At 41.1% G+C, this 16,619-nt stretch overlaps 1 protein-coding gene across 1 annotated transcript in view; it reads left to right on the top strand.

Moving 5' to 3' along the window:
• Positions 1 to 16,619, top strand: part of MEGF11 (multiple EGF like domains 11) — a 238,761-nt gene that overhangs the window by 197,665 nt on the left and 24,477 nt on the right. The window contains exons 18-22 of the mRNA XM_087745188.1: positions 3,669 to 3,797; positions 6,125 to 6,253; positions 6,948 to 7,076; positions 9,606 to 9,734; positions 9,884 to 10,117. Of these exons, the coding sequence (XP_087601314.1) occupies positions 3,669 to 3,797; positions 6,125 to 6,253; positions 6,948 to 7,076; positions 9,606 to 9,734; positions 9,884 to 10,117 (750 nt within the window). The remainder of the gene's footprint in view (positions 1 to 3,668; positions 3,798 to 6,124; positions 6,254 to 6,947; positions 7,077 to 9,605; positions 9,735 to 9,883; positions 10,118 to 16,619) is intronic.

The following is a 16,619-nucleotide window of genomic DNA, read 5'->3' as shown; positions in this document are numbered from 1 at the left end:
AAATTTGCAATGAGGCAAGGGAAGTGAGTTAATTTTCACAGGGGAAGAGTAGCTTCAACTCCCCCAAATGTCCATCACCTTTCTGTACCTTTGAAAGTTAGTCCACTTTTAACCACAGGTTTCATTTTCAGTTTTATCCTAAAAATGTCCGCAAAATCATTACAGTATTCTGCAGAGTCTCAGTTATTGCATACTCCTGTGGGTATTTTCTACACACAGATTTAAAAGATTATTTGTAATGGCTACTGCCCTTGTGGTCACCATCCCTGTAAAAATTGAACTGACACTTTTTAATGACCTGCTTTCAGTAAGTTAGAAATTGCAGACAGCACTTATGCAAAAGCATTACACATAGATTAAGTATAACCATGTTTTCTTCTTCCTGTGTTGTATAGTCAACTAAACATTATACCAATTAATTTATTAAAATGAACATATTTCGGTGAATTTGTCCATTTTATGTGAAAAGTTAGCCAGATTTCAAAGCGTAAGCAGGGCTAATTATCCTCTTAAGAAAACTATTTTATTTTTGCTCAGATGTTCAGCACTTCTGGTTTTACTTTGAAATGTTGATCTATCCAGCAAATTAATTTTAAAATATTCATGTCCTAATTAAAATCAATTTGTGTTGCAGTTTGTCATAATGAGTTAGCATGTAACTTTATTTTGTAAAAAGAAAAATGCTAATTAAAGTTTTCCATTAGAAAAATGTGAAACGAAGATTTCACTTTTGAATTTTCATCTCCTTGTGCCGTCTCTTTTCTGGCAGCGGGAACATTCTTCCGTCAGCAGCACGTGCATGTGAGGTGCTGTGTAACCTCCGAAAGTGCACAGGTTGACATGGTTGTGCTAAGGATTCTGAGCAGCAAACAACTAAGCAGCTGTTTTATGAATATCTTTCACAATCATGTAGCAAGATGGATTGATAACAACTTGTTATTGCTGCTAGAACACACCTGACATCCCACAGGGGCTTTCGGAGTCCCACTTCAGAGCTTTTATAGCTAATTAACATCTCTATCTGCATTGTACAACCAGCTTGCTCCTGAAGAAAGCAGTGTTAGTCCTTACTTTACAGCTTTGTTTAAAAATGTTTGAGACATTGGAAAAAGTGCTTGTATTTGGACTTCACATCTTCACAAGAGAGTCACAACCAGGTTACTTAAATTAATGAGAACAACCATTTTGGCAGGATGGGGTTTGTAATCCTTCTGTGTTGACATTCTGGAGGGCATCATAGTATTTCACAGAGACAAGAGGTGCTCACACGGTAGGAACCCCTCTGCTAGCTCTCACTGTGCGGAACCAAAGCATTTCTTTTATAAAGTATGACCTGTTGCCTTTGTCAGCACCAGTGTTTGGATCACAAATCTTTTCCTGATTCATTAGTATTCCATGTTGCAGTGGAAATCAGCTCCTATTTTAAGTCAGTCTTTTGAGAACTACTTTTTGTACATATAAAAAATCCAGTCTTCATATAAGTGATGCTATCTATCTCCATCTTAAAGATGCAATAAAAATATAGCATTGAATTCCTCTATATAAAGCATTGGAACTGAATAATGGCATAGCATGTATGAGAACCTAGGCTGACAGATCATTTTAGGTTTTGCCTTTTCTGTGATATGAGGGCTTTTCTCTCCTTCTCTATCTTTCTCTTTGTGTCTGTGTATTGTTCTTTTCATTGTGTCTGTATATTGTGTTTAGTTTTATCTCTTTTTCAGGTAGAGAACTATTCTGTTCAGCACATAATTTGAAAGCCAAAATCAACTTTATCCACTCCTACAGATAAGTCCGTAGTATATAGAAATGCACGCAGAAAACAATAGTATGCCAATGATTTCTGCCATAGTAAGAGTTGAGGATGGCATATTGTATAAAAGCAAATGAATCACAGCTCAGGATTTCAATCTGTGGCTGATTCACAGTCAGGATAGATTGAGGTCACCTGCAGAGACTACATATGAGAAAGTGAGAATGGCTGAGGTGGTAAAACAGTTGCATAATTCAGGGAAGTGCCTTAATCACTTTTTTGACATCACTATTATTTACCAGGATACAAGTCCAGTTCCATTTGTTACATTCTTTGCAAAGATGGACTGTATGTTTTATCTTGTTTTGAAAATACATCTGTTTTTGTCAGGGAACGCAGCCAATAAGAGCACAGAAATTAAACATTTCATTCATTACTGAGCAGAGCTTTCCATCAACTTTAACGTTAAAGATTTCCAATCATTTGGTGGGAGGTTGAAGATCTACGTGTCTATTAGTTTTATGTCACTGTGCTTAGGCTGTTATAAGATGAATCTGAAAAAAAAATTTAGAGTTTCTTTTCTTCCAACTTCAGGGGTAAACTAGGTGGACCGACAGGAACAGACCCTGATTTTGTCAGGATGCAACATATCTGTTTAACAGCTCTCAGTCAAACACATCTATAATGCATGGAAACCACCATTTGCAACCTGATCGAACACTTGCTACAGCAAGGGGTGCTGGAGATGAATAGGTGCCTGGATGCCAAAAGACAAGCATGACGTTTCAGCAATTGGATATGTGCTTTATTTGTGGGAGTAGTCTTTTTCCAGACTTATATGGTAAAAATACTTACGGAAGTGGCAATCTTGCTCTTGGTCTACTCTCCACTTGCATGATTTGATTCTGTGAGATGCTGGGAGCCTGCCTCCCACCAACATCGCTGAAAGCTGATCTTCAGCGAAGCCTAGTGTATTTAGTAGCAAAAGGCACCTCCGTCTCTCACCACCATTTGATCCAGAAGGAATCAGGACAGTGATGAGGTGGGTTTTCTGGCGTACCCCATAGCGCAGTGCCGCATGAGGCATGATGCATTTTGTGGCGCTAGTGGGATAGCAGGGGCAAGGACTGCAGCTCTTTCAGTCTCTCCTTGCAAGCTTATCTGCCACCAGCCATTCATGGGCACTGGCCTCCTAGTACAATACCCATGGCTAGTGCAGCAGGCCATCGTACCAAGTGGTCAGGTTTGCGGCTTTTGGTCCATTATTGCTGTCATTATTAGTTTTACAATACAAGGGTGTTAGGTTCTAGTGACAGACCTGAAAGTAAGAGTCCCCATTGCTCTTCATCTTCTTGAGACTTCTTCGCTAGGCTGATATGTAGCCTAAAATGTTCCTTTCCTATTTTTCTTGTTCTCATTGTTGAAGTCGTAATGTTCTGAGCCAGCGCAGATCCGTATTTCAGGGCTTGCACCAAGGGACCCCCTTGGCCAAGTCCCCAGATCAATCCCTTCTAGACACTTACTTGTGTTTGCTACTACTCTTTGAATTCTTCTCAGCTTTATTGTTCTCTTCCTCTCCCAATAACCCCTATTCCCTGTTTTGTCTCTCCTCTATTCATCCTTCCATAATGCACTTCAATAATTGTAATCCTAACTATATTAGATTCATTTTCCAGCAGAAAAATGGATTTCGAGACAACTTTTTCCTGTTGTTTTTATGCCTGGGATGTAAGCAAACAAAATGGACTTGAATACTTTCTGCCTTTTCCTTCTTTCCAGAAGAATTGTGCCCATTTGGCTTCAGCAAAGAAAAATGTTGTAATTACTTTTATCTCTAATTGCTAAATGTTAAGTCCTATGACTTCCTCATATTCATTATGAAGAGCCTTCAGTAAATTGCCTTATATTTCCACAGTCTGTCCCAGTGGAAAATATGGGAAGAACTGTGCCGAGGTCTGTCAGTGCACCGAGAATGGGACGTGCAATCCTATCGATGGATCGTGTCAGTGTTTTCCAGGCTGGATAGGCACGGACTGCTCTCAGAGTAAGCAAAGTGTTATTTTTCCACCTCCGCTTTAAAATAACATATTTTCCTGTTTAGTGTTTTCTGAAAGTTAAAGACAGATTCTGGGGAAATCCCTGAAGTATTACAGCAGCCAGTGCCTTACTCTCTTTATAGCTTATTTCTTTTAATTAATCTAAGTTAGCTTTGGCTTGAATTAGTTTCTGCATTTGGAATTTGCAGAAGCCGTTACTAGCTTCTATTGCAGGAAAGGGAGGTCACAAGCTCTTATCAGAAAAGAAAGCTCCACGCTCCCTTTTAATTTCTAGCTGGATTCCCTTTTATTTATTTTTTGAAATCATTTTCTTTCAGCTATTACATTAGAAATTATTAACCAGTAAATGTTTTCATGTACCAAGCCCCCAGAATTGAGAAATTAGGCAGCTGAAATATTTCCATTAAATGTAATTTAATTGTAAAAGTCAATGTGGGCTTGGAGGGATGGAGGATTTCTTCTTGAAAATTGCCCAGGTAGAAGATTGGCATTTGCTGATCCCAAAGTGTCATTTCCTGAGAGCATCCCTTAATTGAAGATAGATCACAGAGGGAAGCAATATCCTATCATTCAGAAATGTTACTTCATATTCAGGATACAACTAGCATATTAGACAGCATTCCAGAGTAAAATATATTAAACTTCAAGTGATAAAGTAGGAATCGGATAAAAACAGACGGCTGTAATTTTGCTCTTATTGTGTGTCTTCCACAGGCAGAATATTGCTGTCACTCAAAAATAGAAAAAAAAAAAGGAAAAAAGACAGAAAGCTCCACAGATTCCTCATTATATTTAGCCATGTAATTGGGAAATGACTGTTAGTTTCTGTTAACCTTGGAAAAAAATGTTTTTTCTTACTAAGTGAGGCAGGCCAGTTCAGCAGCAACAATTTCCAGTTTAGCAAGCAGAAGGACCTGGTGATAGCTACTTTGTATTTTGGATGAACAAAGTGGGAACCTGGCTGTTTGCTCAGTTACCTTCTTGTAAAGAAAGTGTAAATCTCCCAACGGGAACCTGGCCTCACACCAGGCTCCCGTCAGAACCTGGCCTCGCATACCCAAGTCCAGTACCAAGCTATTTCGGTCGGACCTCCCTGCGCACCAGTTTACCTGGAATGACCGAGAGACAGAGCTGCAAAGGAGATAATTTTAGCTCCAACTCCAGAGCCAGCTCTGGAGACATTAACAGACCCTGCAGCTCTGGCTTACAAAGGCGTTGTAAAAGTATTTCTGGTTGCTTATGGCACGAATGCTTTAGGTCAGATCCTGTTCAGCTTTACACTGTGTGAGTTCAGTGACCTTTTGTTTGATTTACGTCACGGCAGGGTTTTTTTGCTATTCATTCTGGCTTTAGAGATGTCTGTCACATGCCAGAAACTTGCATTTATCGTCCGAATTGGAGCCAATGGCATACATGGAAATAGGCACGGTTTCTGTACTTTCAGGTTTCCTGGAACCATGCCTTATTAATTCATGTCTTTAATAGGAAGCAATGGAAAGTGCTTTTTACAGCAAAAATATAGTTGTTATATTGAAGGGTTATCATCATTTTGGATCTTTTAGTCTGGCACTAATAACTGTAACTTACTGCATTCATTTTTGGAGGGAGGCTTAAAATAACTTTTGAAAATGTATTAATATTGTACTTGTTGAAATATATAATAGACCTGGAGATTTTAATTTAATATTAGCCCCATCAACAAAAGCAATCTGATTTTGTGGATGGGAATTCATACTGTAAGAAGTTTCCTTTACATTTTTACGTAATTTGAGTAGCACTCTATGCTTCAAATGAATGTGGTAGTTTTAGTAGTTGATTGCATGGCAAAAGTAAGCCACGAATAGCTGTGCTTTATTATGCAAGAATTCCAGAATATCAAAAAGAAAATTAAATTACCTCAATATCTTAAAACTCTGTCTAAACTGTCTTCACAGATAATGCCGGTAAGGCAGGGAGAGTGGCTACAGCACTTAGGGTAATGTAGCGTCGAGGGTCGCTCTTTCAGTGGTTCTCAGTGCACAAACACAGCACAGACCTGATCCTGCCACCTGGCCTACCCGGGGGAGAATCCCTCGTGCCAGGGCTCGACAGCGTGGGTGAGGTTGCAGGTTGGCACCTGGGTTTCTAAAGCGATCGTTGGCTTGGAAGAACCGGTCACTGTCAGGGAGTCGCTGCAGCGATGCCAAGCTCTGCAATGCGAAGTTCTGCCTTTGCTGGTGTCTCACAGGTTCTCCCTTTATAGTTGTTCCTCGGCAGCACTAACACAGTATCATTGCTTTTTTTGTCAGCTGACAAATCTTTTTTATTTTCATAGCTTGTCCCACTGGTTTTTGGGGCCCTGATTGCTTTCATTCATGCAACTGCCACAACGGAGCAATGTGCAGCCCTTACGATGGAGAATGTAGATGTACTCACGGTTGGACGGGGCTCTACTGCACTCAGCGTAAGCCTTTCAGAGACAGTGTCGTGCCAGGGAATCTGTCACAGTATGTGCTGCTACCTCGTGTCTCTTCCAAGTATTGCAGTCTTCCCTGTTAAACCACCTGCTTCTTACTTGTGGTAACTTCACACCACCCCGAAGAAAATAGTCCTGGAGCTTTTCAAGGCTTTTCATGCCTTTCGCACTTGATAAAGGAGGGACCGATCATTTAGGTTATCGATTCATTTTCAGAATTTGCACGGTCTATGTCCCTGCTTGTTAAAGCCCCGGTATATGTGGTCTGATTTAGGAAAATGTTTGAGATTTCTCATCCTACTAGTGCCAAACTGTATGAAAGTGGAGATCAAATTCTGGTGAGCCTTTTAAGGTTCTTTCATTTGCAAGTAATTGATTGATCTCTGGCCTGTTTCTGTTTAGCCATTTTCTTTCACTTCTTGAAAATGCAGTTTGTAGAGATGGGTCAAGTTTTCATTCTTCTGAAACACTTAAGAGGCAATTCTGTAAGATATGAGAAACACCACTTCAAGAAAATTGGCTTTCGTAGTATCTCTGCATTTAGATGATCAAATAAATGTGATTAAATATACAGAGGCTGAAAATCCATAGATTTATAGGCCTATATATTTTGTGCTGATAACGCATCTGAGTTTGTGTTTCAGCTTATTTCTTAGTCTTTCCTTATTCTGATTCCTGAAAGGTTGCCCAGCTGCTTTTTATGGAAAAAACTGTGCCAATGTTTGTCAGTGTCAGAACGGAGCGGACTGTGACCACATCACTGGCCAGTGCACGTGCAGGACTGGATTTACAGGCAAACAATGTGAGCAAAGTAAGTAGCAACATGACTTCATTTTTCTGTTTCTCCAGGGTGGGGGTGGTGCTGTATTTCACAATTCTTTGCAGAAATAGACTCTTAAATGAGTTGGTGTTGTCAGCAAGACAGTAACCCCAGGCACCTTATGTAATCCATAGGGAGAAGGCGGCATCTCTGGAAAGCTGGACAGTCTGTTTAAGCATAAAGTAATATAGTGAATCCTCTGCAAATTAGGCCTTTCCTTTCCCAGCCTAAAGTTAGGTCAGATAAAAGCAAGTCACTGCACTCAGTGCTGCCTGGATGTAGCCTTCCCAAACCACTTGTACCTAATTAATACAAAAACACAAGCTGCATCACGCCTTGCTAACATTGTCGAGAGTAGCAGCATCAAGTTTCCCTAGGCACGAAGGAAGACAGAAGAGTTAAAAGAAAGAAGTCCTTTCTGCTCTCTGCCTGCCAAGGAATATTGGGGCTTTCTTGCATAAGTTGTTATGCTATAGATGTGGACCAAATAAAGATTCATCTTTACAATGAAAACAGATCAAGGAAAAAAAAGTTGCTTGCCATTTTTGGAAGGATCTGTGTTTAATTTGAGTAGCGAGCAAGTGTTTAACAATGAACTTCAATTACCTTGCAAGGGTACTGGCATATCTTACTGTAATTGTTGTGAATGTCTTGCTGGCATATTTAGCACACCGTGCCAAATGGCTTCTTTTAAGAACAAAGAATTAGGGTAGTGGAAACTGTATGTGCTGTAGTTGAATAATTACTTGTTTGTCCAGTACAGTAAATCAAAAGAAAATTCTCACACAGTAACTTGGATTCTAAATGCAGGGTGAAATCTGTCTTACCTTCCCAAGGCATTAATTCCACAGGGTTTAGTTCCTTCTTTTGGCAGTAAGGTAATACAGTAACATTCCTGCTAGATTTGCAAGTGAAAGCTTCTTAGCTGTAGCTTACGACATGGACCTTTGTGAAAGTATTTGTACGTACAACTAAGTTCCTGAACATCTTTTCTTTTTGCACATACTTGCATTCAGCAAAGCATGTATCTCAGGACCAAATTTGCATGCTCATGTGGGGATTACATATGGCACCACTGTAACTCTGTAAGTGGCCAATTTACTGTGAATTTGTGTACAGCCTTTCTGCAACCATAAATAAAACAGGAAACAAAAAAGTTCCATAGTAGAACTGCATCATAGCAGGTTTTACACAAGAAGCTACGTCTATAATTTGACCTCTGTACAAAGCCCGAGGCTTTCTTTTCTATCCAAACTACAAATGTATTTATTTATGTGGTTTTCTACTATTTAATCTAAAAGTATGACTTCATTAAGACTCCTTCCTTCTCAAAATGTGGCTGAATAGGCAGTCACACTGCATTGCAGATGAAATGCCTAAAGGCAGACATTGTTTCTGTGGTGCAGTCCAAAAATTTAGGCCTTATTCATTTTAAGTAGGCTACAGATTAATATCAGAATGAGCATTAATTGTAATAATTTTATTTTTCCTTCTTTGGGGACATGCAGATTAAAGAAAGAGATATGACTTTAATACACACTGCAAATCATTATACACCTACTGGCTACTGTTCATTACTTAATATTAAATTTTGGCTACTAGAAGTTACTTAGAGATCGACATTGGGAAGGTATCATCATGCTATGCAAAACATTTGCAGTGACACAGAAGAAGTCACATCTTAAAGCAAACAGTATATATTCTAAAGAATCATAGCAAGTGTGCATGCATTCAATAATGCGTCTTCTCCATAGAAATAAGTAAGATGTGACAGAAGTTGTTTCTTTCAATTTATTATTGAATAGCGCCTCAAGAAGTATAGTAAGCTGCCTACAGATTTATTGTAATAGCCCATCATGGTAATTGTATGAATAAATTTCTCAGCTGGACATTCAATCATTTTGTCTTTGATAGAAATACAAAGATAGGGTAGAAATTCCTTCTATATTAGGAATCCTAATATAGCAGCAGAGCAAATCAAACCATTCAGATGCTCAATTCTGTAATTCCACCTGCAATGTTATATTCCTCTTCTAGCACTAGTAGGGATAAGTATGAAAGCCTGCGGGATTTGTTTGGTAAAAGTCTATGGTGTTCATAAAAAGGGACATTACAATTTTTCTTTGCAACTACACCCATGGAAAAAAAATATGCAGAGTTGGTGGAGAATGCTATGCTCTTTCAAGATGTAGCCTACAGCTTCTGAGCTCACGCCCTGTTAAATTCTGTTCACTTGTAATACATATCAAGCCTTTTAAAGTCTCTGTACATATTATTGGTTTCATCCCTGTGAAGTCTTGTATGACTTTTCCAGAAAGTTACAGCTTATTAAGTAATACCCCAAAGTGTGCATGAAATACATTTATCTCCTGTTTTAAAATAACAATAATCTAACATGCAGGTATTATCCTAGAGACACTGAAACCAGGGAGACTTTTCTACTGAATTTTTCACGGCAAGTGTTTCACCCATTCCTGAAAAAAGTAGAATTCTTTCCAATTTTTTTCTTTGGCTTCCCAGAGTGCTCACCAGGAACATTTGGCTATGGTTGCAAACAACTATGTGAATGCATGAATAATGCTACATGTGACCATGTCACAGGTACTTGCTACTGCAGTCCAGGCTTCAAAGGAATCCGATGTGATCAAGGTACAGTGAAATTCTATCTATCTGTAAAATATCTCTCTCTCTCTTTCTCTCTCTCCCCCTCCAATGATGTACTTGCTTTAAAAAAAATAGTCTTTCAAAAATGAAATGCACAATTCAATTTACAGTGTGTTATGAATTACTTTTAACAGCGGCTCTTATGATGGAAGAATTAAACCCCTATACTAAAATTAGCCCCGCTCTTGGATCAGAGAGGCACTCAGTGGGAGCAATCATTGGAATTATTATTCTCCTTCTAATTATTATGGTCTTGCTGGCACTGTTTGTGTGGTATCGACGGAAACAGAAGGAGAAGGGCCATGACATGCCAAGTGTGTCTTATACTCCAGCCATGAGGATGACTAATACAGATTACTCACTTTCTGGTAAGGGTCTTTTTATGTTAATCAAATATAGACTCATTCCTGTATGTTGGGGAAATATAACCTTCTGTGATGTCTAACATGCGTTATTGAGCCTCAAAAATAATGATACTTCTGTTCTTCCCCTGAATACCATGATCTTTTAACACTTAACAGGGACAGGACATTAAATACAACTTAGGACTGACTTAAGCTGCTTTATATATGACAGTTTACCTAACACGATACAGGACATACCTAGGCAAGAAATACGCTGCATGGAATACATCAACTCCATTTTTTTAAAAAGGCTGCATTCCTATTGCAGTGCAGAGAAGTTTTCCCTCTGTGAAACCTTCAGAAGATGACTTTTTTTGCTTGAGGGATGGGATTGACTGGGTCAATCATAAGATTTTGTATTTGTCTATGTTGCAGTTTGTGATTTGAGGCATCCTATTCGTTGTCACTTTCTTCTGTGTGCAGACCAATCCCCGTCATCTAGACAGCTGGTGTGAATTTTCTTCACAGGAGCTGATGAAAGCAGGAGAGAGGAAGAGGAAGGCTCTTTAAGATCAAAAAAAAGTCATACTGAGATCACATTTCTTGCTTCTTTCTATCTTCTGCTGCTGCTATGGAGGACAGCTTTTCTTGACAGACTGGCTAAACTTTGGAGGATGTGATCTCCTTTTTAACGCTGTCATTCTTCTTCATTCCTCTATGGCCAATATCAGATAGGATGCCAGACAGGAGATGGCTTTACTTGCTTCTTGTTTCCTCCGATCTGTCTCTAGTGGGGATCTCCTCAGGGTTTGCTGCCCTCTGACTGCCCTTCGTTTCGTCACTTACCTTTAAATGGCTGTAAGCCCAAGTAAATACAAGCTCCTGAAACAGGCAGAGGCTGGCCTAGCAGCTCTGCTCCCCTAGTCCTGCATTGCCTTTTCCTTTCCGATTTCTAGTCTACATGCCCAAGGCCCAGCCACTTCTTGCTGGCTCTGACTTGGCTTCTGTGCTGTCTCAGGGTGGCATGGCTGGAAGCTTCGTCCTGGACTTCCCTGCCCGGGATGCACCTGGAAGGAGCTTCTCCCACTGAGCCAATGATATTAGTGCCTGGCTACGGCTCAGACTTAATCAAGGAGCTTCTATCATGGCACCATGACTTCAGCCCTCATATCATGCAATGCAATGGTCCTCATACCAGAGTTTCCTGCAATGGCATGTCACGCATCAGGGGCCATCTGCTGAACACCATTGCCTAAATTCATATTTAGACCACTCAGGCCTATACTAGAGCATTCCTTCTTCTGTTAGCTACAAGATGGGGAAAAAAAGTCAGCCTTGGACTTCCTCCCATTGCCTCTTATTTTTTAATTTTAGCTTTGCAGGCTCTTGGTTAAGCTGCCCATTTGGGTAAGAAGTGTATGAAAGTGTTGTCAGAGAGGGCTCGTCTGATCCTTGGCTAGTTGCCAGCATAATTTGGCCTGAAATTTGTCATTTCAACATCATTTGAAGAGCCAGAGCATGAGCATGCAAAAGACAACTGTGGCACATCTCAGCAGCAGTGAGGCTCCGAGTTCCAAGAGAGCAGATCACAGCTGCTGGCATGGCAAAATGTTCTGAACTTTTCAGCGATCCATTTCTTTCATATTGGCACTTTATCCATTTATTTACAAAGCCTGCTACACCTCATTTATTTCTGTACTTTTCTAGTTAATGTATGTGTAACCCAGCATGCTTAAGAGGCACAACTTACAAATTTCAAAATAAGGAGAAGAATATTGCTGAGGTTGGCAGTTCCTGACTGCAGTAATTGAGCTTCTCCTTCCAGACAAGGGAACAAAAATCCCGTGGGTTTTTTTTCTCCATATTTTACCATGAATGGAGACTTCCCAATCGACCTGATGATATCCCAGTCTGACACTCTGCAAGAAGTCTGAAAAAAGGCTAATGCTGAGAAAGGATACCCTCATCCTTCGAAGTCAACATAGACAGATGTCTGTCCTCCTCAGCCACAGAGAGAAAGCCATTACGTTTGAAGACATTGGTAGCCCAGGACTGTGCTTGCTGTTATGTCTTTGTGGACACTGCATCTCCCTGTACAATGTTCTTCACATTCCTTTCAGGTGCAGCCACCTATCACAGAGCTCCTGATGCCACATCATACTTAAGTACTTGAGGAAAAAAAATATTTGGGGGATGGCTGAATTCCTGGATACATCATAAATATCTGAGGGATCACATCCTTCAGCTGCATGGAACCTGGGATCTCTTCTGGTCCTTGGGCAATGACAGTGAATTTAATTCTTGCCCTTGTGGCACTGCTGCTCTGTGTCAGCTCTGTTTGTAAAAAATCTGAAGTGCCAGGTCCTTGCAATCCCAAACAGCACCAGGTCAGTGGTGTCGTATGGGCTTCTCTAGAAAGAAATTGGATAATTTTTCCTTCCTGTTCATCTCAGTCAGTGATGGGGATGCAGAGACTGGGCCTTTTCTTTATTCTTTCTTCTTTCTTTCTGTGTGCAGTCCTTGTAGCCATCTAAATCTTATCACTCAGGAAGCTGCAGCTGAGTGGGGTCAGCCATCTCTTTCTGGAGGTCACAAGAACAGTTTTCTTCCTGCCTTCCCCCTGAAAAGCTCTGCTATCTGAGCTTGCAGAGGAAGACTAAGTTAGAAATCACACTGCTCCATCTTCATCTCATTATAAATTGTCTGCAGGTATCGTCAGCATTGTTTCAAGTTTTGGTCTTTGTTTTAGAAGGGCATTTACAAATTCTAGACAAGGGCTTCTGAAAGCTCCCTGCCAAATTCTGACTGTCCTCCAGTACATTCTTCTACTGAAGCTTTCTACCCATCAGTAACCTTCCCAGCTTTGGCCTTACCAAGGCTGTTTTCAGCCTTTCACTTCCCTAGAGCAGAAAGACAGCAAAAAGGTGCTGATGTGCATCTTCCCCAGCAGCAAATGGGGAGATGGATACTGAGACAAGGTCACAGCTAAGAAACAGCGACTCACAGCGTGGCTGGATGGCAAGAACAACACATGTGCATGTGAGTGCATGCGTGCATTTGTGTGTCGCAGAGGACTCTGAAGGACAGTAGCAGTATGGCATAGAGGTAACAGGGATTTCAGCCTTCGCCTGGAGTTTTGTATGTGAATTAAGGGCAGAATACTATGCAGATGTACTTGTGCAATTAATATAATCCCACATAAACCCATGGACTTCAGCAGGAGTTCCACCTGAACAAGGACTGCGGTATCCAGCCCTCTATGGGTCGTAACATTATGGCTAACCTGAATCATCACTGTTGTTATTTTGCTGGTTTACTCTTGTTAGGGTAGTGTTGTTGTTGTTGTTTCGGAACAGAGTCACATATAAAGATCCCTAGCTCCTGGAAGCAGTAATTTCTTCCAGCACATTAATTTATTTCTGGAGGATGTTTTTTGTCTTTACATCTTCAGCTCTTCTGATGCTGATAATCCGTGCATATGGGTGAGAGAGATTATAAGGCAGGGGAACTCCCTGGGCAGCCCTTAGACTCTTTTGCATTTGTGGATAAAGGATGTGGCAGCAAAACACACAGTCTGCCCAGCAGTCAGTGGGAAAGAAAACCACCCGTGCTGGGAGAGCCTAACCACAGCACATGGATCTGAGAGCAGACTTTCCGAAATAAGCCTGAAATCAAAATGGTGCTCCCCAGCATGAGAACGGTACATTGCATCCAACAAAGGATTTTAAAGTGCAGGTTGTTTAATTCAAGGAGATGGGGACAGAAAGGAAAACTGCAGTAGTGCTGGAGAGCAGCAGAGATTTCTTTTCAGGACTTTCACAAAGACTTGGTTATGGGCTGAAGTGATGCTTGAGGTCTTATCAAGGTCTTAAGGAACTTTCTGATATGGGTGAATGCTGAGAGCCAAAACCTAAGCAAAGCTCGATACAAACAGAGCGTCATGGATCCTGCACGCCCAGATAAGATGTTTACAGAAATGATCCTGCAGACGATGTGTAGTAGGAGGTGGCAGAGTGAACCCTCCTGCTTGGAGTCTTCATCCACCCCACTGACACTCTGTATGGGTGGCAAAGATCCACACAAAAAGAAGAAGAAAACAGTTCCATTTTGTAGCTTGAGATATCTGGGTTTGTATTTACTGCAGAGTGCTTACTTATTCCCTTTTTTCATGGTTGGCCTTCTGCCCAGTTTCCACGCTACCCTGTCCTGCTGCCGCTGCAGGATGGGGACCAAAGCTCTTTGTGTCACCTCACAGCCCTGGCTCGGAGCAGAAGCTCAGTCTTTCAAGTGACAGAGCGTTCTGGCCTTCATCCAGACCTCATGGGTCTTCCACTGGAGCTCAGCCTCAGGCTTGAGGGGCTCACGGCAGGACTCTGCCATCACAGATCCCTTCACAGGACGGATCTCCCCATGTTAACATTAACATAACCTTTGGGGGGGGTTTTGTTTGTTTTAATTTAAATCCTTCCCTTTCTTTTCTAGTCATTTAAGTCTTTGCTTACTGTTCAGAGCAGAATAAAATTCTCATCCTCGGGTAGAGAGGGTTTTTTGTGTTTGGTTTTTTGTTTTGTTTTGTTTTGTTTTAACTGGGATAGCATTAGATTTGAATTTGATGTATTTCCAGCCAGCAGCTATAAGAGCTTCATGAATAAATGTGTAGAAAATGGACTGTGCTATCAAGGTAAATCAGCCTGGGTGGGTACTTAAGTATCGACCAAATGGAACTGTGTAGAAGGAGTAATTCTGAGTATATCGTGCTGCATGCAGTGAAGGAGGAAAAGATTTTTGGCGATGCACTCATGTGCGAGCTCAGATTCATTAATTCAGCACCGTGCTAAGTAGCAGGGCAGTCTGGTAGACTTTGCCTTCAGCTCATTTCAGGCGCACGAAACAAGCTACGGCCAGATAAGCTGGGTGTGAACTTGCAATGTGTCAGCTGGCTCACAGTAACGTCAGTACCTGCCCTCTTATCTTGCAGCAAAGGCAGCGGACCCTGCCTCTTTCCCTTTGAGCTGGTCCTTCTTGCCCGCAGCCGAGCGAGGGCATGACAGATAAGGGAAGGGGGAAGGCAGAGCTGAGAGTTGGTGTGACATCAACACTCACCTACAAAGCAGAAGAACATGGGTTCAAGTGTCTGTGTTTAACTGGGACTGCAGGTTGTGGGAAGGGTGGCTGAGCTCTGCTCCCCTGGTGAGCCGCCAGTCCCTCATTAGCAGGTCCAAGGCTATGTGTGAGCAGCTGTGTTTGTGATGGGCACACACTGATGGCGATGTTTGGGTTCCAGCCCCAGTTCTCATTTGCAGACCCCAAGAGGCATCTGTTTCTTGTTAATTCTATTGCAAATATCACAGAGTTATAGTTAGGGGAGATGGCAAAATCCTGGCAGCCTGGCTGCTGTGCTGGGCAGTGGCTAGCTGAAAGAATTTAAATGCAGAGACTTTAGTTCTGGAATCACATCCTGATCTGAGATACTTTGTTAGCAATAACCTGGGAAAATAGCTAAAACTAAAAGGCTCTGCACTTGCTACGAAACAGAGCTGACCTCAAAAATCGCTCTGCATGTTTCAGCAGAAAATAAACTCGGTCAGATATGCATGTGCGTGTGCAGTTTCCTCTCTCAGCTGTGTGCCACAGCACTTATGTAATAGACACCCTGCAGATAAAACCACTTATTTGAAACAGGATATTTTGCAGTAAATTAAGCTAAATCTAGATCTCCACAAGATGTCAGCAAAGCAAAGTGCATGTTCACAGGAATGCAAACGCAGAGGGCAAGGAGAGACAGCCGATGGTGACTGGGTACCCGCCTCCCGCAGACAGTGCCAGCCAGGTCCGTGTCCTTCCTCACCCATCTGCTGCCAGCCTTCGTTAAAGATCTCTGGTGATGGGGACAAGCAGCCACCCCAGCGCTTCATTACCCTTTCCCTGTGAAGGTGTTTCCTATAACTAACCTTTCTGCCTGCAATTTAAGCTCATGGTTTATTAAAACTAACCCATTCATTTACTTCTTACAGGGCTTGGCTATTTAAATGATACTGCTTAAGTTTAAAATTTTCATCCTTTCTTCTGATTGTACTTTGAAATATTTATCAATTTGTTATTAAGCTGGAACCAGATTGGGATTGATGTTTTCATTAGAACTGCCAGTATAAATATGATGCCTTTCTTGGTAAATTATTTTGTTTGATAAATGTGTTCATAAGTTAAAGTGAGGAAATAGATAAAATGTCTCTAAGCATAACAATGTGACTGCCCAAGTTTGCTTTTCAGTGCTGCAGCTTGCTTTTTTTCTAAGCCTTTACACAAGAAGTTATGTCAAGTCTTTTGGACTCCTCGGTACGGTTATAGCAACTTGATTTCTAACATTAACTACCTTTTTTGTAACAAAAAAAAAAGTTTTAATTAAATGTTTCGTAACTTCAAGGGTTATTCTCATCAGTAGCTCTTACCTGTGTTTAAACTAAGGAAGAAACTGTTGCAGACCACGCATTTCCTGAGTTTTGCATTTCTTCCCCTATCTGCAAAG

The sequence above is a fragment of the Nipponia nippon genome, unplaced genomic scaffold, assembly GCF_047370975.1.
Source record: "Nipponia nippon isolate SJK-2023a ecotype South Korea unplaced genomic scaffold, ASM4737097v1 scaffold_9, whole genome shotgun sequence".
NCBI lineage: Eukaryota > Metazoa > Chordata > Aves > Pelecaniformes > Threskiornithidae > Nipponia > Nipponia nippon.
Note: the sequence above shows the minus strand (reverse complement) of the source record. Positions and strands in the feature narration are given on the sequence as shown.